The sequence below is a fragment of the Notamacropus eugenii genome, chromosome 3 (genome assembly GCF_028372415.1).
Source record: "Notamacropus eugenii isolate mMacEug1 chromosome 3, mMacEug1.pri_v2, whole genome shotgun sequence".
Lineage (NCBI taxonomy): Eukaryota > Metazoa > Chordata > Mammalia > Diprotodontia > Macropodidae > Notamacropus > Notamacropus eugenii.
The window spans coordinates 398,648,620-398,673,421 of record NC_092874.1 but is presented as its reverse complement, the minus strand read 5'-3'; the positions used below and the strand labels follow the sequence as shown (position 1 = coordinate 398,673,421).

At 40.2% G+C, this 24,802-nt stretch overlaps 1 protein-coding gene across 4 annotated transcripts in view; it reads right to left on the bottom strand.

Annotated features, from left to right (window-relative positions):
- Window positions 1-24,802, bottom strand: part of PDILT (protein disulfide isomerase like, testis expressed) — a 78,151-nt gene that overhangs the window by 17,929 nt on the left and 35,420 nt on the right. For all 4 annotated transcript variants that reach the window (XM_072597972.1, XM_072597973.1, XM_072597970.1 and 1 more), the window contains 5 exons: window positions 18,401-18,607; window positions 9,795-9,928; window positions 3,214-3,351; window positions 803-913; window positions 590-715 (listed from right to left, as the gene is read on the bottom strand). In XM_072597972.1, coding sequence (XP_072454073.1) covers window positions 590-715; window positions 803-913; window positions 3,214-3,351; window positions 9,795-9,928; window positions 18,401-18,607 — 716 coding nt within the window. The remainder of the gene's footprint in view (window positions 1-589; window positions 716-802; window positions 914-3,213; window positions 3,352-9,794; window positions 9,929-18,400; window positions 18,608-24,802) is intronic.

Here is a 24,802-nt window from a genome sequence, read left to right as displayed (position 1 = left end):
AGTCAGAAATGGAGATTAAAGCTTCCATGCTGCTCAGGTTCTTGATGGTCACTGTACTTTCAGGCTGGGCAAGATAAGGAGATCCAGACTCCCTACCCCTCTCACCACCAAAAAACAAAAAAAGTCATTTAATCTCTAAAACCTTCGGTTTCCACATCTTTAGAATTAAAACAATACATGTATCTCTTGCCATTTTTCAGACTAGGCCAAACCAGCTAAGCACAGCAGAAGGCAGAAAAAGTGAACATGAATAGTAAAGAAATAAGAGTTAAGAAGAAAAGGAGGAGACATATGGGGAAAGTCTGAGAGGTGAGAAATGTGGATTTTGTATATTTTTCTTCTGAATAAAATGCATGTCAATCATATATAAACCACTGGGAAAATTCTGACTTCTTTTGAGTCTATACTTTGGGTACTTATAGAAAGAAGTACAAGTAGCTCTTTGTCTTACTCATAAATGAGGCTTTCTTGTAAATAGATAGCTTGGGAGAGATGACAGCTTTGCCACAGAACAGCTGATGCTTAGCCCTGGACCTTTGGTGACCTCAGGTAAACAATCACAAAGAGACCAACAGTCCCTTTCACACACCTTGTTCTTGAACTTCTGTGCCACGGACTCAAAGACTTTAATTAAGACATCAAATTCTGTAGAGTTCTTAGAGATGAAAAGCAGTATGTGATTCCTAATGGGCATATCATAAATTTGGTCCATGGTCTGAAAGATCAAAAAGAAAAGGGTCAGCCGTATATTTGGGACCAACACCATTCCTCTCTTTCATTCTTGCACCTTTGACGCACTAACCTCTATATTGTACTCTATCACCAAGTCCATGGTGAAGAACTTGACTATTCTACTAAGGTCCCTCAAGTGGTGCTCATCTTCTTCACATTCTTCTAAATGCACAATTGTTCCCTTAAACCAAAGGAGAGAAACATTTTAGGTCAGTGCCTAGGCAGGCCACGTCTAGTAGGATTACAACAAATACTCATTGGCTAATAGATTGTTTTGTTGTGTGTGGTTTTTAAAAAATATTTAAAGGGTTGCCCTTTTTTTGTAATTTATTTTCTTTTAAACTGAAATACAAAATGAGAAAAGAAAAGAAAAACACTGCCATGTCCACAACAGACCCTAAGAGAGGATTCAATATAAAATTTCCATTTCAGGAAAACCTAGATAATAAATACTACACATTGTTTTCAAAGTTGCCCAGCTATTCATTGCTTCCTTGTGGTTTTCTTTTGTTCTCTGCTGTAGACTTTTTATTTTATTTTCCCTTCCTTCCTCTTACTTCCCTAAAGAAGGCTACAATTAAGGGTGGATATATGTACATATACATAGATGTCTATAAAAGGCTTATAGATTGTTGATAACTTGAAATAACTTACATCGGAGCTTCTTAACCTTTTTTGGAGTCCCAGACCCTTTGGGCAATCTGGTGAAACCCTTCTCAGAACGAAGCTTTTAAATGCATAAAATTTTAATGATTACAAAAAACCCCAAAGTTTAGTGAAAATATATATGTAAACTGTTTTTTTCCAGATCTAAGTTCATGAACTGCTCTCTCCCCTGAAATCTATTCATGGGGTCAGTGGACCTCAGATTAAGAAACCTGCTTTAGACATAGTTCAGTTGGGAGGGAAAGAAAACTGACTTGATGACGTCTCATAATCCCTTCTAAGTTAAGAGTCCATGCTTAAGAGATGGTGAGGAGCAACTCCAAGGAGAAATTATCCTGTTCTCCTGTCACTCCCATGACCTTCTTTTCCACTTCCTTCGCTTTTCTTCTCTCCTCTATATTTCTTTTCATGCCTGAAGTGACTAATAGACATGGATTCAGAGTAGAGGCCAGTCAGAGAAATCATATATTTTCCCCTTCATCTCAAGGATTGTCTGGGGTTCTCAGATTTTAATCACTGCATATGAATAGTGGTCTTTATGACCAAACAGCTCTAAGTATGATCTATTTCCCTCAGCTAGTTTTCCTTGATGGTTAATTACATGAGTTGAATTTTTCTACTTCATCTTAATAAATGTTTAAGTACCATGCATACATTATACAGAACAATATGTCAGGTACTAGGAGAGAGAAACAAAAATGAGTTAATACATGGTCCCTTGACTTTATAGAACTTAGTAGGACTAGGAACTTGGTAGGATTACTAAATCCTTGGTAACTATATCTAAGAAGCTGAACCTTCTAGGGATGGGGGTGAGAGGGATTAGGAAATGGCATCCAAAGTCATACCCCATTCCAGATATTCGCTGTGAGACAATAACTGGATGAATACCTATTCTAATAGGGCATATGGTATGTTCAAGGAGGACTAGGACCTCCAGTATAAGGACTTGCTAAATCTGTTTCAGGGCTGCTGATCTACCTTTGCCCATCTACCTGTGACTCCAAGAAGCTGTAGCATGAGCAGTGGCCGCACCCTGCTAAAACTGTCTTGGCAGATGGGCTAAACCAGGTTGAGGGTAACCAACACACCTCAAACCTAAGGGTGAGTTAGGGGGTATCTACCCTAAGCACATGAAGAATTCCCCTGGGGGAAAGAGTAGATGAGAACAATTTGTTCCAATGGCCACAAAAGTGGCTGAAGTAGGTCCTATGGAACACTTAGTGTTTTGCCTCTGGACTTGATGATTTTGGAAGAGAGAGTGAGGCTGATGACTCTGTGCAACTGCCTCACTTAAATCCAAGTCATGCCTAAGTCAAGAGATTGTTTCTCTTTGAAAACAAAGGACAAACAACAGCTATTCCAATGGGGCTGTCATTTCTGAAAACATTCTAAACCACTACTGGTGACTCTGACTTACAGTAGTTGAGAGTCATTATTTATATATACTTGGCTAACAGTATCCTTAGATCAACAAAACAGACTTCTCAATCAATAGCACTGGGCCTCTTCAACCAACCTATTACATAATTCCCTGGCTTCTCTATATAACATCCTGCCTATGATGATGTTCCCAACCCAGCATCTGAACTCTAATCATTTACAATTGTTTCCCTGCTAGCAGAGATGGGTTTGCATCTACAATCTGAAAGCATGGTCAGGATCAGGGACACAACAGGATGCATAGATAATAATTTTTCAATGTGTGAAGTTAATTTACCAACATGAAGATCAAATCTATGACCCTGGCCTCATTTTTTCTTTAAAAAACTTACTCATTTAAAAACTTCATTACAGAAAGCATCAGAATCATACCTGTTGAAATACTATCATGGTGTCAATGGTGATGCCATATTGAATCCAAATATCTCTTTTTTCTGTCACCCCAAAAGGAACCTCTGGAAAGTCTTTTACTAGTTCATAGAAGAGTTCCACTGTTCCCTCATGAAGATCCTATTCACCACACCCCAAAAAGTAAAAAAAAAAAAAAAGCATTTGAAAAGACAGTTCAGAAAAGGAAATATTCTACCAGGAACTAAGTGTCTTATACTGGAGCTAATAAATTGTTTACATATTATTTTCCATTCAAAAACTAAAAGAGTCTCCGTGTCACTATTAGCAACCTTCTCGTCTTCCTTTCCACCCTATCCCCCACCACGGACCTCAGAAACTTTAGTACTCATGGTAGCAATCTGAGTAGTTCCTCAATCCCTGAATCCAAAGATCTCCTTTATTTCTCTTCAGGTATCTGGAATTGTGCCAACTTCAAGATTCTGAACTTTCAAATTCACTCTTCAAACATAACATTATTTTATATTTCCTACTTTCTCATTCACACTCACTCTGCCATTTACCGTCATGACAACCTTTTTCTCTGGTTCACCTTGCCTATTTCAGTTTCCCTTGCCTCCATATTCAGCCTTAATTCCCTAGTCTGTCACCTCAGTGAATCTCTAGCTATTACCCTAGAATCTGTTGCCTCCCCAACCTGCAATCCTTGATTAACGTGTACCATTCAATTCCTCTGCTTCTGCTCCAAAGCGTATCCCTGGAGAAATTAAATTGATTTTATCCATATGGCATCAGAGAAACAGACCTGAAGTTGGAGTCAAGACTACCTGGGTACAAGAGCATGGTGTCAGCCATTCTGTCTTTTACAAAAGATTTGGCTGCATGACTCTGGGCAAGTCACTAAATGTTTCACTGCTTTATGCCACAGAGATGCTATATGTTATGAAGAAGGTATGAATTTCCATTGGTAGAGTGAGTTTCCTCTTCTAATAGTTCCTTATATAAAAAAACAAAACAAAACTGTTGTTCTGATCTTTTTCTTAACTCATATATTTGTGGTATATAACCTTAGTTGGGCTCTCCCAACTTGACAATCTAACTCTACCTTTATGAATGATGTAGCTCATTCCCCACAACAACTGCCTGATCTATTCTCTTTTTTTCCACTTAATCCAAAGATTAAGTAGAAACATCTCGCCCATCAATCATCACCAGAAGTCATGCACCACATGTAGCAAATGACTCACTGTCCTAATTCCCTGATGAGAGTTCCATGAGATCCCCATCTTCAGCTAGGTTATGCTGGCCACATCACCCACTCTCCCCTCCTGGTGTTAGAAGTAAAGATATCCCAGCTTCTCCATGAGTATAATCCCTCTACCTGTACCCTCAATCCCATTCCCTCCTTCTACTAGGACCCTGCTCCAACTATCATTTCTTCCTCTTTCATGAATTTTCTTTTTTAAAAAATTTTTTATTGGTATCTTTTGCTTTCACATCCTCAGAATATTTCCAAGTATCTGTTCCCCTCCCAGAAAACCATCCCATGCACCAAATAATATTTTAAAGACAAAAGAGGAAGCTATTACAAAAACTAAGGCCAAATATTTTAATATATTAAAATATTTTAAAATATATGCAATTTACCACCCCCTTAACCCCTCACCTCTGCAAAGGAGGGGAGTGGGGGCATCATCTCATATCTCTTCTGAGGAGTCATGTTGGTTCTTTGCAATTTCAACATTCATTTTCTATTATTTTGTGGTTGTTCTTTTCATTTACATTGCTGTTATTGTGTATGTTGTTTCTTACTTCGCTCTGAATAAGAGCATGTAAATCTTTCCATATTTCTATTTCTCATATACATTGTTTCTTACAAGGTACTGGAATGCAATCTCCATTACATTCATGTATTGCAATTTGTTTAACCATTTTCCCATTCAATAGGAACCTACTTTATTTCCAATTCTTTCCTGCCACAAAAAGGTCTGCTATAAATATTCCAGTGCATCTGGGAACTTTTCTTCTTATCAATAGCCTCCTTGAGGGATGCTCCTGATAGAAGAATCTCTGAATCAAAGGGTATGGGCATTTTTGCCACTTTATTTGTATAATTTTAAATTGTTTTCCAAAGAGTTTATACTGATTCACAGCTTCACCAATAATGCATTAGTGTGCCTATCTTTCCATTCCTATCACCTTCCAACATTAACTTTTCATATTTTTTTCATATTTGCCAATTTTCAGAGTGTGAGGTACCATTTATTATTATTTTACTACTGCTAGGTAAAATCTCAAGGTTGTTTTGATTTGTATTTCTCTTATTATTAGTGATCAATATCATTCTTTTACATGGTCGTTAATAGTTTGCAGTTTTTCTTTTGAGAACAATTCATTCCTAACTCTTGACCATTTATCTACTGGAAAATGGCTTTTAGGGTTTATATTTAGTTATGTCTATAGGTTAGTTATGTCTTGGATACAAATCCAAGAAAAATCTGAGAAAGTAATACAAAGATATTTTTCCCCATTCCACCACTTTTCTTATTTAGATGCATTGTGTTTGTGTAGAATCTATTTCATCTTTTGTAATTGCTTATATCTGTTATTTGGTTAAGAACATATTTCCTAGCTGCGAAAGGTATTTGCACATTTTCAGTATCTCCTCCACTGGCTTCTTTCCATATGCCTATTGAGAAGACCGAATTGATCCTGTGTCATTTTCTTATCAATCCTATTTACAAATAACTGATTTTGTCCCATAGTTGTTTTTGCCCTATAACTGTTGAAGCCATAGTTCTGAACTTGGTTCAGAGATTAAGTTGTTTAAAAATTCAACTCCCCTACTAATCACTGATCTGTGCTTAACCTTGGGAGAATGTGAGTAAACACAAGAGAGTTGGGCCTAATATCTTAACACCACCAAGCTGTCCTTCAAAGACATCTGGTTTACTGTCCAAAAGTCTGGGTCACCATCTCAAACCATCATTCAAGTGATGAGCACTTCTCAGGTCTTATGACAGAAGAAAGGGAGAGTGGCCATTGCTAGCCCCCATTACCAAACTTCCAACCAATCACATTGTTCCTTGTGCTACAGCTTTGTAACCAATCATGTTGCTCTCACTCCCATGACATCATCTACCCTGCCTTAGTCTTTGTTCTCTACTTCCCAAACCCTATGTAGGGGGAACTGTCCGTTTGTTCTGGGTCTTTGGCATAAATGGAGGTAAACCATTGACTCATTTATTGACAGGCAGCATGCCCTTGCTAATGTTATCTTGCTTAGAGATTTGCCTCAGTTTATCTTTTTGTTGAATTTCAAATACAACACTACTAATGTGCTCAGGTCTTAAGAAGCCTAAGAAAGCTTTCCCTGAATGTTTTAGTCATTCAAATGCCATCTTTCTCTTCCCCTTCATTGCTAAAAAGTTAACTATAACCAATGCCCCGCTTATTACCAATTCTTTCTGCAGTCCCTTTCAAGGCAACTTTTGCCCCAGCAGTTCTACTGATGCTATTTTTAAAGGTCATCAGTCTTTATCTGTTTTTACCTCTCTGACATTTTTGACACAGTTAACTGCTTCTTCCTGCTGGATATCCTCTCATTCCTCAGTCTCTGAGATTTCCCACTCTGGATCCTTCTCTAACCTTTTGTCTCTTTCATTCACTCCTCGTCTTTGTTCTGACCCTTTATATGAGTTTCCCATAGCAACCTTTCCTTGGTCCCCTCTCTTTTTACTCTCTTCCTTGGCAATTTCCTTCATTCCTATGGCTTCAACAAACCACTTCTATGTAAAAGACTGCCATCTATACCTTGAATTTTAGATCCATATCTCCAGCTACCTACATGACACTTCTATCTAGATGTTGCTTCACATGTCAAAAACAGAGGTTATTTCCCCTTCTCCCAAAGCTAGCTTTTCTGTGGGTGGTACCAACCATCACCCTTCTCCCATGTCTATAACTTTGGGTATTATCTTTTACGCTTCTTTTTTCCTTACCTCCCATTTCTAGTTACCAGCTTTGTTTGGTTGCATCTACAATATGTCCAGCATCTGCTCCTTAGTCTTTACTACCATCCTAGTAGAGGTCTGACATAGTATTTGCCTAAACTATTTGTCTTCTCATGTTCTCTCTTTCTAACCACAAATACCCTGCATGCTTTTGTTCTGTTCATGTTGATGTAAGCCTGAATGTGACATAATGGATTGAGTGATGAAATGGGGGTGAAAAAAACAGAGGCAAGGATCTGACTGTGCAACTTTGGGAAAATCACTTAACCTCTCAATGCCCCAAGTAGCTCCCTAAGACTATAAGTCACAAAATAGATACTGATTTGTTCTGAGAAGAGACGGCTTCCTTTCTGGAATTTTTCACACCAATGATATCACAGATTGGAGGTGGGGAAACTAGAATAATAATATCAGTAGTAGGTACTTCACAAAGTTGTAATGAGGTTAAAGTGAGCTAGTATTTGCAAAGGTGCTTAGTGAATTTTGAAATCTTATATAAATGCTATTTCTTATTATTCTACTGTTACTAAGCTTGCCTTTTCTTGTATTTAGTATGATAATTGACTTTCCTTGCTCTAAAGTCATCAATGGTTGTCTATTATCTACCAAGTATTCAAATTCCTTTGCCTAATATTCAAGGTTCTCTATCCTCTGGCACCAAGTTACATTCCCAGTCTTATCCCATATTATTATCCTCTTCATATTTTCTATGCTCCAGGAAATAATACTATTCTTTGTTCTCCAGCCCTGCCCCCCCACATACCTTGCACTCTCTTATTGTTCATGTTGTTTTCTATGTCTAGCATACTCTTGATTTCCCTCTTTGTCTTTTGATTTTCTTACCTATTCTTTAAAGTTCAATTCAAGTACTCACTTCCATACAATATTCCCTGATCCTCTTATCCAGTGTCTCCTTACAATTCACAGAGTATCTTGCATTAACAGTGGTATAAAAGTCTTAAATTATCATGAAATGTGTAGTTCATAGTTATCTGTTTACTTATCCCCATCAAACTAAAGGCTCCATGAGGGCAAGAACTGTGTCATTCAGACTAGAACTTAGCATTTAAAACAATTCATTGTTGTTCAGTCTTGCAGTTGTGCCTGATTCTTCATGACCCTGTGGATCAGACTGCAGATGGAGTTTCCTTGGTGAAGATACTGGAGTGGTTTGCCATTTCCCTCTCCAGTGGATTAAGTCAAACAAAGGTTAAATTACTTGCCCAGGGTCACACAGCTATTAAGTATCAGAGGTCAGATTTGAACTCAGGTCTTCTGGACTCCAGAAAGTCCTGTGCTCTATCCAGTCACATACCATAATGCCTACATACTATTTACCACTCAAATTTCTCACTTTCCTTGGCTTTGTTTGGCTCTTAAATTTAAGGCATTTTTTCTTTATTTTCACCCCCAGATTGCTTCTCTGATTAGGAAAGCCATACCAGAACCCAGAGAATGGAGGACCTACAGAATTTGAGTAAGACAGCAGAGAAACTTGACATTGTTCACCTGGTAGTGAAGTATTGTCTCTGTTTCAACCCAACTTGCTCATTGTCCTTATTTTTCCATTTGTTCCACAGTAAAACTCAGAACTGATTTTGGCCCAATTTGGCACAACATCAAAGGGTATCAGAACTATATACAAAGTCTGAATTGCTGTTCAGCATGCTATCTTGGGAGTGTAGGTTTGATTGGAAGGAATGCCCTTTGGATCTCTGAGGTCACATAACTCAACTCCTTCCTTACACAATGCTCAGAGAGATTAAGATAGCACAAAAGCAGAATTCAGTGGATAGAGCAACAAACCTGGAGGCAGGAAGACCTGAGTTCAAATCTAACCTCAAACACTTCCTAGCTGTGTGACTCTGAGCCTTATTTTCCTCATCTACAAAAATGGGGATAATAATAATAGCAACCACTTTTCAAGATTGTTATGAGGATCGAGTGGGATAATAATTGTACATCGCTTAGCACAGTCCCTGGCATATAAGTAAGTACTTTATAAATGTTATTGTTATTATTATTAGAATATAGGTTGTCTGACTCCAAATTCAGTGGTTTTTCTATCCTGCCACAATGAATCTTCAAACAACATGAAAGCCAAAGAGTTTAGAACTAACATTGACTTTGATGTCGAATGACCTGGATTCAAATTCTGCCTTTGATCCTTATTATCTAGGGATCTTGAGCAAATCACTTCTCTCTGTGGGCCTCAGTCTTCTCATCTTTAAATGACAGGGTTTGGACTAGTCCACCTCAGACGTCTCTTCTTGCTCTGTGATCTAAAATCCTCTGATTATTCTATAATATTCAGTGGATTTGAATGGAATCCGATCTATGAACCAAGATGTATAATTATTCTAAATGAGGAATAGAGAACAATGTGTCTCCAACACAGGATTGAAAATCCTGCAGATACTTGATAGAATTTGAAAGTAGAGCTCCTGGGCTATATACAGCCTCCTTTCATGGTCTTTCCACTGTGCCACCTTACCCCTCCACCCCTTCCACTCCAGCCAATAGGAAGATTCATAGCACTAGAATTAGGGATGATGCACTCAGCTCAAGGATGGGGTCCTCCATTCCTCTTACCTCAAAGAAGCCAATGACACTCAGCTTCCGGGAGCTGATAAAGGTCTTTGTCTGCTCTCTGCTAGTGAGCAACAGGATACTGAGTCTAATTTGGTTCCTCAACCATGCAACAAGGGCTGTGGCTTCAATGACACCTGGAATAAGAAACATTCAAAATGATCAGCCAGGTACATTGTGTCTGTGGGTAATAGCCAGTCTTGGGAAGGTTGTAAAATCAGAGAAATGGGCCGTTAGAACTATGCTGGGTTTCTACACATTTTACATCCTTCCCAACTCTTACCTCTTCAGACCCTTGTTTCCACTATTGTGCTGCACTGGGCTTGTCTTCCTCCAATAATGATATCAATAACAGCATTCATGTAGCACTTTAACTTTTGCAAAGTACCTTACAAATATCAATGACCCTGGGAGATATTATACTGCAGAGGAGAAAACTGAGGCAAAATAGGTTAAGCAATTTACCCAGGGTCATATAACTAGTAAGTGTCTGAGTTAGGATTCAAACTGCAGATCACCTGACTTCAAATGTTAAGCTTGATCCATTCTTTCCTGAGGGTAGTGCTAAGCGGCTATGGTGGATAGAGACCTGGGCATGTGATCAGAAAGACCTGAGTTCAAATCTGCCCGAAGACAGATTACTAGCTTTGTGACTCCAAACAAGCCTCTTAAACTCTATTTGACTCAGTCTCGCCAACTATAAAGTGGAGACAACAATAGCAACTACCTCACAGAGTTGTTGTAAGGATCGATACGTAACACATATTGTGTAATTGTTTGTTACCATCCTTTGTACTCTTTTTCCAGATTCTTCTTTCTTCCAACAGACCTCCACATTCAAGTAATAGTTTGCACTTTTAAAAAGTTGTAACAGTGACCTTAAATTAATGTGGCCTTTTGACAATTTTTCATACCAATTCCAACTGTGATGGCTAGAGGCAGTTTTGGTATTCCTGGGCACAGATGGGAATCAAAGCATCAGTTATTCAAAAGGGTAGGAAAACAGCCTTACAACAAGCCCAACGAATTTCAGGGATGCCAGATAAGTAAAGAGAGATTCTAGAGTTGGCTGGCCACTGCTGATTGACAAGCCTTCCTGAGAAAAGTAATTAGGGATCCAAATCATCCTTCATAAACCCCTAGGCCATCCATTTCCTCCTCTACTTTAAACTGTCTGTGAGAACTGGATTATAAACTCCTCAAGGGCAGAAAAGCTACCTTCTAATTCTATTATAGCAGTGCAAAAGCCAGAGAGGTATTGAGCATAGAATATGTGCTTAATAAATGTAGGTTGAATTAATTTATTGGAAAGGAATTAGTCCTTTGTGGTCTATTTCTTTACATTTCATTTCTAAGAACATTTTTTAAAAGTTTAGAAAAAGATACATTGAGTCACCTTAGAGTCAACTTAAATCATCACCAATTTATTATGTGCTTACTATAATGGAAGGCCATATACTAGATGCTGAGGATAAAATGACAAAAAAAAGAAACAGTTCCTATCCATTGACAAGTTTACAACTGGAGAGATAAAAAACACAGACAGACAGACAGACAGACAGACAGACAGACAGATAGATAGATAGACAGATAGATAGACAGACAGACAGACATATACATTCATATATACATATACACATACATATATACATCTACAAAAATTCAAACAAGAAAATATGAGGTGAAGGAGAACACCGATAACTAGAGAAGTTAGACAAAACTTCATGGGAGAAGGTAGTACCTGTGTTGAGCCTTGAATGGAGAGATAAGGAGACAGTATATTCTAAGCAAGGGGACAGCCTATGCAAAGACATGGAGGTGCGAAATAGAAGGTCAAGTTCAGCGAATAGCTAGGAGACTACTTTGAGTGGAACACAGGTTCCTTAAGAGAGATAATATAAAATACATCTACAAAGGTAGATGGAAGTCAGACTGTGAATATCTTAAACATCAGGTGAGTTTGTGTTTTACCATAGGCTATAGGGAGCACCTGAAACTCTGAGCAAAAGACTGGGCAGATTTGTGTCTTATGAAGATTAACTTTTTACCTCCACGGAGAATGCATTGGAGATGGGAGAGACTAGAAGCACTGAGATCAATTAGGAAGCTATTATAATAGTTTAGGCAGGAGGCAGTGAAGATCTGAACTAGAGTGATGGCTAGGTAGATGGAGAAAAGGGAACAGATGGGAGAGAAAAAGAGGGAGAGAGGATCAATGGGACTTGGCAAGTGATTGGTTACGGGGCACAGGGATGAATCAAGGAGGACTTCATGTTTACAAATTTAAGTGAATGGAGGATGGAAGGATGGTAGGGGTATCAATAGAAAGAGGAAGTTTTGGTGGAGGGGTTTGATGGAGACCTTAAGGGAAGAGATGAAACGTCATTTTGGACATGTGGACCTTGAGATGACAACCAGAGATCTAGGTATAGTTGTCTATCAAATAGTTGATGACATGGGACCATAGTTCAAGCAAGAGACTAGAGATGGATATATAAACATGGGAGTCATCTATCTAGAGATGACAAATCTACAGAAGCTGATGAGATTAGTGACGCTGCTGACTTTGCACAGCTCTGCCTCAATTCACTTGCCAAATCAAGACATCACCTTCCTGATGTCATCAGTCCTCTTTGAGAATGAAGAATGAATAACAACAGAAAACAAGAGAGAGATATGGAGATAGAACAGAAGAGGGCCCTGGACATAGCTTTGGGAAATTCACTTAGTAGATAGAAAATGGTAGAGGATCCAACAAAAGAGGCTGAGAAGGAATGGCTAGATGAGAGAGGGGAGAGCCAGAGAAGCAGAGAATAGCCAGGAGGATGTGATGATCAAGTGTATCAAAAGCTGCAAAGAGGTCAAATGAGATAAGAACTGAGAAAATACCAGTAACTTGATTGATAGCTTAGGGAGCAGTTTCAGTATGAAGGAAAGAGGGACCAGTTTCTAAGGGAATTGGTTGGGGTAGAGAGAAAGACTCAAAGCTAGGTAATGAGTGGAAGGGGAGTATTGACAAGTATCTAAGAATGGGATATAGCCAGTTTAACTGTTTAACTAGGAGAAAATGTGCTAAATGATAATGGCAAAGGTCAGGAAGAAAGTGGAAGGAAGAAAATGGCAATGAGGACAAGGAAATAGGATTTTTCTACCTCCTGGCACAGTATAGATAAAGTGGAATTTATTTATAATAGAATGAGAGTTCCACAGGACACAGATTAACTGGAGGGCAGAGATCTTGGAGGACTATGGAGGAACAGGAACAGGAACAGGAACCTGCAGAGATCCAGGTAAAATGGAAAGAAATGGGAATTAAAGGGAGAAGTATTGAAGACAAAGAATTGTCCCCTCAGCAGAGAGTGGATCTGAATCATTACAATAATGATCAGACAAAAAATTGAGGAAAAAAATCAGTTAATTGGCACTCCCACCCTCCAGGGTCCTGTGATGATAAAGGGTGCCAGACAGGTGACAGAGAGTTGCATAAACTTTGATTTCCATGAGTTGTCAGCTGTGGAGGGTAAAGCAGGGGAAGGGGACAGTTCTACCCAGGTATTTGTGATTCATGAAAACCAGAATAAATTTATGGATGATAAAGCCATAATAGCTAATCAATTGAAACTAGGAATGTGTGAGGCATATCTCTTATCTGTGCACCTTACAGTCATTAGGTGTTCAATAAATAATTGGAGAATAAATGGATTGTTACTTTCTGCAAGCATAATATGTCCCACATCTGCCCTGGGAGCCATCACAGTATCGAGGACAGAATGTTTGGATTGGAAGCAGGAAAACCTGATCTCAAACTCCACCTCTGGTACAAGTTATGTGACCTTGCACAAATCACTTAACACCCCCCCCTTCAGTTTCCCTGTCTTTAAAGATAGGAATAATATTATTTTTAGTGTCTAACTTCACAGAGTTGTTCAGTAAGGCTCAAAGGAGATAATACAGGTGAAACATTGAGGTTACATTTAAGCATTTTATATCCATATATATATAATGCAATTCTTTTTTTGAACCCTCATGGAAATTAATAACCTACAATGTAGTCAGCATCTCTGAATTTGCCTTGCTCTATTTCCAGCTTAAACTACCTCTCAAGGTAGCTAGTCCCATAAGCACTGAATTTGACCTGACTCTCAGAAACTAGGTGTTCCAAATGACCTTTGAATATTCTCTCTAAGAAGGAAAAGAATGGTAGTTTATTGATACCTCTAAACTTCACAAATCTGAGGTGCCCCAATGCCTGGCGATATGTCCTGTTCCTACGAGGTCACCATGGCCATCATGGTCACCCACACACAGTTAGAACAACAAAATGAGAGCAGTGGACACTTTCTGATTCAGCCCATTTCCTGGCCACTGGCTTAATGGAGTCAATGTCTTTCAAAAGTCAGATGATGCCTTAATGATTGAGCCAGAAATTCCTTGTGAATGATTTACAGAGATTCCGCGTTGGGCTGTTAGCTTCTCATTTATTCATAGATGCCTCTGCAAAGAAATTTTACTATAAGAGGAAGCACTATTTTGATGGGTCTTTTAAAAAAGTAGCACAAAACTCTATCTGCCTATAATATTTTAATAATACTTCCCTTTTAAATTGTTCAAAGCGTTTTCATACAATCCCTTGAAGAATGTCAGGTAGATATTATGATATGCATTAGGTTAGAGCAGATAATATAATTCCCATTTGTTAACTGACAAAACTGAGATTCAGAGAAATTCAGCAATTTACTCAAGGTCATACAGCTGCTTAATGACATAGCTGGGCCTAGAACCCAGGTTCCCCAGCTTATTCCCATCATCTAGTTCTGGTTGTATTCCAGAAAGGCTACCCCCCCAAATGAAATGGAGTTTGGGAATCTTTACATGCCTCTAACATAGCTTACAGATAAACAGCAAGTCACTCTACCTCACAGAGAAGTCTTAGGGATGAAATATTTCCAGATTCCCCTCTCTGGCTTCACAGATCCCTGTCCAGGTCCACTCAACTTGCCAAAGTTGCAATAACTTTACTGTGTTGCTTTCAGGCTAATTTAGACATACCAGAAAGAAAGCCGGCCCATGGTTCAGGCCCATCCCTCTAGACAGAAGAAATGGAGGACCAAAGGCTGCCCAAACTAGCTGAGAAGAGCAATCTTTAAACCCTTGTAGGGATACTTCAGCTCCTCCCTTCTTCTGTCCTCCTACATAGTCCCCCAATCATTGCAGTGAGTCTTTAAGAAGATGGAAATCCAGCTGCCCACTCTGGGCAATTTTAAAAATTCCCTGTTAGATCCCTCCTCACCAACAACTCTCTCTGTTTAAATTCCGAACCCAGAAGTAAACGTATTAGAATGAGATTTTCTAGGCTTTCATTGTAAGGCAGAGGGACTCCAGAAGAAACAAGCCCTCTCCCTGATGACAAGTTCCCTCAAAAAGTGGCTTGTTTGAAGAGTGGTTATCCTCCCTCCCATCTAATCAGTTTCCCGCTCCTGCCCTTCACTCCCCAGCAGCCCCACAACTCTGCTGTTCATGCAGATCACGGTGTCTGCTCTGCCTCTTACATAACCTAGACAGGTGTTAATATTTGACTGGTGGGTGGTCTGGCAATTTCGGTACATGAAACCATTGCCCTCTGCTGGCCACTCAGAGAACTTCAGTGAAACAAATCAATCCTAGACACACATTGCCTGCCCCGTTCTCTATAGTGTTTGTCATCCAGTGCCCCACTTCTAGCTTGGAGATGCAGGTTCCATTCCAGTTGGGTGGAGGAATGCAGGGACAGGGACTGTAGAAACACACCTGGCACATCTGATTCCTTAGACAAAGAGTGTAGCTGAAGACCCTAAATTCTTCCCTGACCATCCTCACCCTTCAGCCGAAAATGATTTTTTTCTATTCTCCAAGATGCTGTGACGATCCTGTGTCTCCCATAGATTGAACACTACATGTATGCTGCCTTATAATGTTATAAAAGGAGGAAGAATGGGGATGAAGGTTGATCTAGTCTCTCCAACCAGCCAGCAAGCTCTTCATGTCAGAGACACCTTTACAATCTGAGAAACCTAGTATATGATAGGTGTTCTATGAATGTTTGATGAGGATGGTGACTTCACTGGGGAATTTCCAACAAAGTGTGGAATAGTCAGAAAACAATGCTTATTGAGACACATCCAGCATACCATGGGCACAGAGGGAAGGGTTTGGAGAATTATTTAGGAAGAATCCAGAGACTTCTCCACCCAGCCTTTGTTTTCCACATGGCTCCTTCCCTCTGAAGGATCAGAGAAACAGTTGGGGCTGGGGGGCAATGAGGGGCAGATTCTAAACTGAAACCAGGGTGACCTCAGAAGACACCAGTCGGGTGACCCAGGAAGCAAGATCAGGCTGTCCATTAGATCCAGAGTTTCCCCACACTTCCCTACACCAACCCCCAGTCTGGAGGAAAGTTACAGTTTCTCTTCCTCAGACATAAGAGGTAGCAGAAAAAAATGATAACACTTACAGTCAAAGGACCTGAATGCCAATCCTGCCTCTGATACTACCGGTGTGACCTTTGGCAAGCCACACTATTAAACCTGTCTAAGCCTCAGTTTCTTCTTTTGTAAAGTGAAGGGAAGAAAGTAAACTGGATGATCATTGAAACACCTTCTGGCTCCAGTGACTGTAATAGCACCTGATGTCAAAGGAGCAGGAACAGTTTAAACTAGTGACTGAACCCTGGGACGCTTGCCCACCTTATTCCTGGGAGAGAGTCCTACCCTGAATAGCTAGCTCTATGACAATAGCAGCAAGCCTTTCACAATCCTTTATCTTTTAATCCTCACAGTAACACCCTGGGGTTCCAATGACGTTGTCGGAGGGCCACATGGCCACTTCACAGAACAGGAAACTCAACCTCAAACATGTATGAGATTTGTTAAAGAGCACACAGTTCATTTGTGCCAATGTCAAGCCTAAAAACTAGGAAGAAACTAACATCCTTCCCACCATACCATTCTGTCTCCCCTATTTCTGGCCTGTACCTGTGCTACTGCTCTCTATGGTCATAGGTTAGATCACAAATTAGGATCTATTAGTAGTGATCCATCAATCATTGAGAACATAGAACTAATGGTTAATTAATTAATTAATAAGCCATTAGAATCATAGCTTGAAAGGACCTGAGAGGTCAATTTCAGTCATCTCATGTTGAGGAAAATGTGATCCAAAGAGGGCAAATCACTTGCCCAAGGTCACACAGCTAATAAACTGCAAGGGTAGGATTCTAAAATAGCATCCCAGGTGACTCCAAATCTAGGCCTCTTTCCACTGCTTCATGCTGCCTCCCAAGTGTCAATTTGGGAGTCAGAATCTCCGCTAATGAAATTCCCCCTTGATTTTCATCCCCTTTAAAAACTCTTGTTCCTCAGCAGGATCCACTTCTTAACCCACCCACATCTCTTCCTCCTGTGGATCCCACTGACAACTTCTCCCAACCCCCACTCTCCCCCTACGTGTCCTACAGAACATGAATTCTGATCTCCAAATGTTCAGGCTCGGTATTAGAAAATTAAGACTATCATCATAACTGATGGAGATCCAGAGCACCTGTCTATGAAAAAGAAGGGTCACAAAACCCTGCCTGATCCAACATACTCAAACCTCCCCTCCTCCACTCTCCTTGGGAGGTTTAGTTCTCATTGTTGGAAGTTTGAGAAGGAAAAAAATTCTCTTTCATAAAATAACATTTATTAACTGGAAGAGACTTTCTCTATATTGTTTCATTTGATCCCTATGTGAATCCTGTGAGGTGGGTACAGCAGATATCATTAACCCCACTTTAGAGGGGGGGTAAACTAATATTCAGAGTTTGATTCAGAGTCAGGCCTATCTTTAACTCTTTCCATCATCTCAAAGAAAGATCAAGACAGAAGGGATAGGATGGTAGAAATCAGCTAGTGCAACCCTCTCCTTTGACAGAAGAGAAAATTAAGACTGGGAAAAGGGTAGAAGAAAATGACATCAAAGTAATCCAGCTAGTCACTTTCATGCCAAGCTGGCCCAGGGGTTCTCAGTCCCAATCTGGTATTCTTTCAGATTCATCTGAGCAATACCCCAGACTTTCTGGGAGTTTCTCTATTCTCTACATCCTTCTTGTGTGACTCAGTGTCCCCTTTGGTTAACCAGGAAGTCTGAGGACCACAATGAACTCTGAACATCATCATAAACTGCAAAACAAAATGGGCTAAAAGTGGCTTGGGATTGGGGGGGGAGCAGGGGAGGGGAATAGGCACTAGGAAAAAAAAATCTATCCTTCACTGTCCTTCCCTTCCATTCCCTTCCCTCCCTCTCTTTGCCCTTTCACTCCCCGCCCTCCCTTCTTCTCCTCTAACTCCAGCACTGCAAGGGTTGGTGATATCCTTGGTCAGCCAAGGCAACAGAGAAAGCTTTGATGAGACTTGGTGACAAAAGATTGGACCCAAAGTATAGCTTGGATTCCTGCCCAGCTAGGCTAACAGCCTAAGGGAACGAGTGAGCTCTTCTTCCTTCAGTCCAGCTATTGTTTTCCCCAACCCATTCTCAGGGAGAACAGGGCTCCATCCAGAGTGAGGATCTATAAGGGAGGGACTGGGGCCAGTTACCTCCACAATCAATGGGCTGCTTTCTTTGACCTTCAACAAAAAGCTTCACTGTGGGGACATCTTTGATAGCAAACTCTTGTTCCAACAACTTCTCAGAAGTGATGTTCACTTTGCCAAACAGGACTCCAGTATTTTCTTTTCCCATTATATCCACTGCTTTGCCCATTTCCTTTATCAGATTTTGGGATTGTTTTGATAGAGGATTATCTGGAACAGAAACAAGGCAAGAAAAATGATGATGAAGGAAGGGCATAAATTTAAAGATGGGAGAGATGAAAAGAATAAGAAGTAATCTTCTTTGGTGCCTCCTAAACAAAAGAGGGGAAATATAGTATACTTACTGCAAAGGGTTTATGTAGGACAGCTGGGTGATTCAGTGGATAGTGTATGGGGCCTAGAATCAGAAAGACTCATCTTCCTGAGTTCAAACCTGGCCTCAGACAAATATTAGCTATGTGGCCCTGGGCAAGTCATTGAACCCTGTTTGACACAGTTTCCTCATCTGTAAAGTAAGCCTAGAGAAAGAAATGGCACAAACCATTCTGGTATCTTTGCAAAGAAAACCCAAAACAAGGTCGTGAAGAGTTGGACATGAATAAGATAGAGTAGGTGATTGCCTATCAATCAATCAACATTCATTAAGCTCCTACCATGGTGTCAGTCGCTGTGCTAAGCGATGATTATACAAAAAAAGGAAGCCAAAGGTAGCTCTTGTCCTCAAATAGCTTACATCCAATGGAAGCAACAATATAGAAACAAATATATACAAACATATCATACCCAGGAGAAATAGGAAATAATTACCTGAAGGAAGCTACAATAAAGAGGGATTGGGAAACGCTTCCTGTAAAAAATGGGACTTCAGTGGGCAAAGCTGAAGAGGGAGAGAGAATATTTCAGGTTTGGAGGACAGCCAAAGAAAATGCCAGAAGTTGAGAAGCGAAATGTTTTGTTCATGGAACAGCAAAGAGACCAGTGTCACTGAATTAAAGAGAACATGTAAGGAAACAAGGTGTAAAAAGACTGGGAAGATAAGAGGGGCCTAGGTTGTGAAGTGCTTTAAATGCCAAACAAAGTCTTTTGTATTTGATACTGGAGATGAGGGGGAACACCTGGAGTTTATTAATTAGGAGGGGTCACATGATAGAACCCACACTTCAGGAAAATCCCTTTGGTCAATGAATGGAGGGTGGGTTGGAATGATGAGAGATTTGGGGCAGCTGACCCATAAGCAGGCTATTGTAATAGTCCAGACATGAGGTAATAACAGTGCATAACAGTGACAGCAGTGACAGAGGAGAGAAAGAAGCAGATTCCAGAGATGCTGCAAAGGTAAAATCAACAAACTTGGGCAACAGATTGGATTGGTGGGGGTGAGAGATAATGAGGAACCCAAGATGACTCTTAAGTTTTCATCTTGAGGGATGGGGAAGATTTACCCCCATCACCCCAGAAATAGGAAAGTTAAAGGAGAGGGAGAAAGATTTAGGGGGAAAGATTTGGACATAATGAGTTTAAGACGTCTACTGGAAATCCAGTTCAAGATTCCCGAAAGGCAGTAGGAGACGCAATATTGGAGGGCAGCAGAGAGTCAGGGGCAGGAAAGGCAGATTTAAGAGTCATCATCCTAGAGATAGAAGTTAAATCCACAGGAGATTTTGAGATCATCAAGTGAAGGAGTGAAGGGAGAAGAGAAGACAGAACCCTGAGGAACACCTGTCTGTTAGAGTGTCTGATATGGGTGAGGATCCAGCAAAGGTAACAAGGGAGCAATCAGATATGTGTGATCTGAAGGACAAAAGCCTTTTATGCTTACTGGAATACAGAGACTAATAGCTTAAATTGTTAATAAGCAGAAGTTTGAGTTGGGATTGGTTGACAGACAACTGAGAACTAAGACTGAGAGGCTATTCTCATGGTTTCTCACTTTGGTGCCTCTGTGAGGCTCAGAAAGAGGGATTCGAAGGGCTCAAAAGCCAATGCACTTCCTTGGAAACCTTGTCAATAATCGCATGAATCCTTGTTGCTTCCTCCTGAAATGGAAAGTGGTGTGACCTTCCCAGACCTGAGGCATCCTAATGAGTAGAAGGTTTGCCAAATGCTCTCTCTAGCATGATTGAGTCCTGAACTCTCAACTATAGCCAGATCTTGGGTGTTCTCTCTTTTTTCCATGATTTTTCAAAGATCACTAACATTCATTCATTCAGCAATCACACCCATCAGTTCTTTCAGTACCAGAGGATGTAGTTCTTAGGGGATGGGTGACTAATTCCTTATCAGTAAGAAGCTCTCTGAGACAAAGCCATCTTTGGCTATTCAAGCCACCCCTAGGGGAATGACATGCAACTTCCACCCAAGTGTATAGTTGAGGGAAATCTACAGCATCCTTGAAGGGGGAGAAACCCACCTACAGCCTGGTTGTTTGTGCAAAGGGAGGAGGGGGTATTTGGCCAGGCAGCCATTGTCTTAATCCCAGCCCCTTCACCCCAGTCTCTTACATTCTAATTAGCTCAGACTCCCGGTCTTTTGTAAAATACCATCTCACAGAGCCACCTACTTCTTCCTCTACATGGTACCTTGTGGCAAATGCACCTTTCCATTCTCTGCAGCAGCACAAAACTGAGGCCCAGGGCTTAGAACAATCAGCTCAATTTATGAAATCCCAGAGAGACCTCCATTAGAAGGAGGAACGTTAAGAGCCAGAAGTATAGGTTGGACTAAAGACTGCCCAGCCATCAAGGCAAGCCCTGAATAGATTTGAAAGGTTGGATATGTGAACAGAAGGAGAAAGGATAGAGGGCAATAGGACCAACCCCAGTGACAGTCTATCCTGGAGAGAAGACTAGCAAACCATAACCTGTTAGATGAGTCTTTGAGATGGCCCTGGGCACCAACAATATTCTGGTGGGGAAACCGAGATGTAGAATGCTCAGATTTGAGGGAGAAGTCTGGGAAACACTGAGACTGTCACACTCAACCCCACCCATATTTCCCTCCACCCATAATTCCATTTGGGAGGTTTATTCACACCATTAGAAATTTGAAAAGGAGAAAAAGAGTTGGTTTTGTTTCTTCATCTGATGGCATGGTCATTCAATATATGTATTATTAGCCACCCTGGTTTATTTCGCTTTTATACATGTGTCCACAAAATAGGTGGTCAAGGGCAGAAAAGAGGGAAGGAGAATGATATTGATTCTCTGCAAAACCAAAACACTTTGTCTTTATCAATTTCCTTTTCATCTAGGGACAGAGAGGAAAATGTATAAATTGCCTCAGTTACTGGGTACAAATTGCAAGTCCAACAGAAATCCAGTTTCTATAAGGTCTTTTTGTTCTTTGGCAGAAATAATAGTCAAATGGTGGAGGGAACACTATTCAGGTACTGGCTCTCAAATCAGAACGGCTACTTGCATAACAGCCTCAGAAAGTGAATAATCATTTTCATTACATTGCCAATCAATGCGTAAAAAAAAAATGAAACTTTTCCCTTACTCTGTGATCGATTTCAATCCCCTGCCTGCTTTATCATCATCATTGCTTTTGATACTTCCCATCCATCATGTGCAGTCAACCACTACCTCCCCACCGGCTCCTCTGTTCAGCAATCACCTCTCAAGGTTTCCTTCTCAAGACCAGTCTCTCTGGACTCAGATGGGTAAGGTTTGGCCAGACAAAATCATCCAGATGGATTGGGGAAAAGAGGCCATGCACGCACAAAACACAAAATAAGTCATGAAACAGTAATATGTAGGGGATGAGGGGGGAGGTTGGCTACTTTTGGAGAAGAGTAGAAATGGAATAAGGATTCCCTGTAGATGGTGATATCACCTAACTGCACCCATTTTCAGAAGACATGATGTCAAGTCCCAGAATAATGTAAAAATTTCCTAAATGAGATCGTAAAAGTATTTCATCTAATCATCTACATCGGAAAAATTAAGTCAATGAAAAATGACTATTGTACAGATCATGTCATGGTTACGTGTACAGCCTATAGAACTGGTCCATCAACTGAGAAATTTTGAACAAACACAGCAGAGAATTGAAAAGGAAAAAGAAAATGACCCGCATTGCTTTGGAGACTACATGGTGTTTCAAATTATGCTTCCCTTCTCTGTGAAATAACTCAATCTCTCTATTATCAATATTCTTCTGATGATTCTGTATGACTGGAATACCACAGTCCCTGAAGAAATGAAATTTGTAAGTCACCCATAGAGTAACAGAGAAGCCTATGGTGTGAATTGGTGGCAATATTTTACAGTGTAGAAAAAAAGTAGCATAAAATATACTATCAAAGAGATATATGTCTAGATAAGGAGGTGGGCTAGTCATGTGGCAAGAGGAAGGGATAATCAAAGGATAATCCCAGATGCTCTATCTGGCATCCATAAAATACCAAGAGATCAAAAGGAAGGCCTCCAAGCAAGTTGATTGGGTAGAATCCTTGTGCAGGATTTATGGAAGGACATAAGCATTGAGGCAACTAGGTGGTGAAGTAGATAAAATGCTGAGCCTGGAGTCAGGAAGACTCATGATTGTGAGTTCAAATCTGGCCTCAGACACTTACTAACTATGTGACCCTGGGCAAGTCACTTAGCCCTGTTTGCTTCAGCTTCCTCATCTATAATATGAGCTGGAGAAGGAAATGGCAAACTACTCTAGTATCTTTGCCAAGAAAACCCCAAATGGGGTCACAAAGAGTTGGATACAAATGAAAACCTACTGAACAACAACCATGAAAACATAGATAGAGTATAGATGGACTATGACATCAGGTAGGTGGCGCCACGACATGCAAGTAAATTGGATTTAAGCGAGGCAGTGCTGTGCAAAATCACTAGCTTTACTCTCTCTCCTCCAAAGCCATCTGGGTCCAGTGGCGAGCTATAGATCATGACAAGTGGAGATGGCCCTGACATCCTATCAGAGAAAACACACATATTTATAGGTAGATATAAAAATCAACATAAAATAAATAAAAGATAATTTGGGTGGGCCTTGGCAGCTGGAACCTCTGGAATCACTGCATATAAGATGACATTTGAGCTGAGCTCTGAAGGAAGCTAGAGATTTTATGAAGCAGAAACAAGTAATTCAGTGAACAGGCATGGGGAAAAGTCTGTTCAAAGACTCAGTAAACACACGGTATTATGGGGAAAATGCTCGTTGCTTTCAGAAGCTCTGGGCCAGAGGCCCACCTCTGTCACTTACTATTTGTGTCATCTTGGGTGAGTCAAAAACCTCCCTAGGCCTTAATTTCCTTACCTGTAAAATATGGTCATTAGCCCCAATGATATCTGATGTCTCTATTGCCTCTAGATTTATGATCCTACAGACATAGGAGACACATTGTGGTCTGCAAGTTATCACAGGTAGGCCAGTTTGATTGGAACATGGAGTATATGAAAGAGATTAATTTATAATAAGTCTGGAAAGGTAGATTGGAGTCAGACTGTAAAAGGCTTTAAGTTCCAATAAAAGAGGAGTTGGCATTTTTTTTTCCCTAGAGGCAAGAGTGAACAATGGTATTTCTTTAGCAGGGGAATGACTTGGTAAGACCTATGCTTTAGAAATATCTAAAGCATAAGTAGATGTGTGTAGTATGGACTAGAGGGAGATAGACTAGAAGAGACCAATTAGAAGGATATTACAATTGTCCCAGTAGACTAGGATAGTGGTTGAGTGAGTTAAAGGAAGAGGGATATATGGGAAAGATTTGAGGAAGTAGCACTGACAAGACATCAACCAATTTGGATTTGTAAGGCGAGGGAGAGTGAAGAGAATGGAATGACTCTGAATTTACAAAACTGGGTAACCAGAAAGATGGTGGAGAGAGAGATAGCCTTTACAGAAAGATAGTGAGTTATGTTTTAGATATGTTAAGTTTGAGATGGCTAAGGGATATTCAGTTAGAAGTGTACAATCAGCCCTTGGTGATGTGAGATTGAAGAGAATAGGGCTAGATAGGTAGATCTGGGAGCCATAAGCATCGATATGATAAATGAATCCATGGAAGTTGATGTGATATTAGAGATGGGAGTTCAGAGATGGCACTGGACAGTGGGAGCTTATCTGGGATATTTTTGGAAATCCTATGTACTTGTAAGGACTAGCCACAGAAAATTGGTATTTTTGTTTTGTTTTCAGACTATGAATGGATAGTTTTCCAATGTATTTCTTCACATCAAATACATTTATTTAACTTTTTCATGATTGAATGTTGAAGTACTGATACCTGTTACTGTGTTGATTAGTTGGGAAATGCAAATATTTAAGGAGTGTGCAATGTGATGGGAAAAAAGAGAACTCATATGAGCTGTATGGATATTGAGACCCCAAAATACTGGTACCCACCAATGTTCCTAAGAACATGTAATTTTTTTTTCCTTTTGAGCT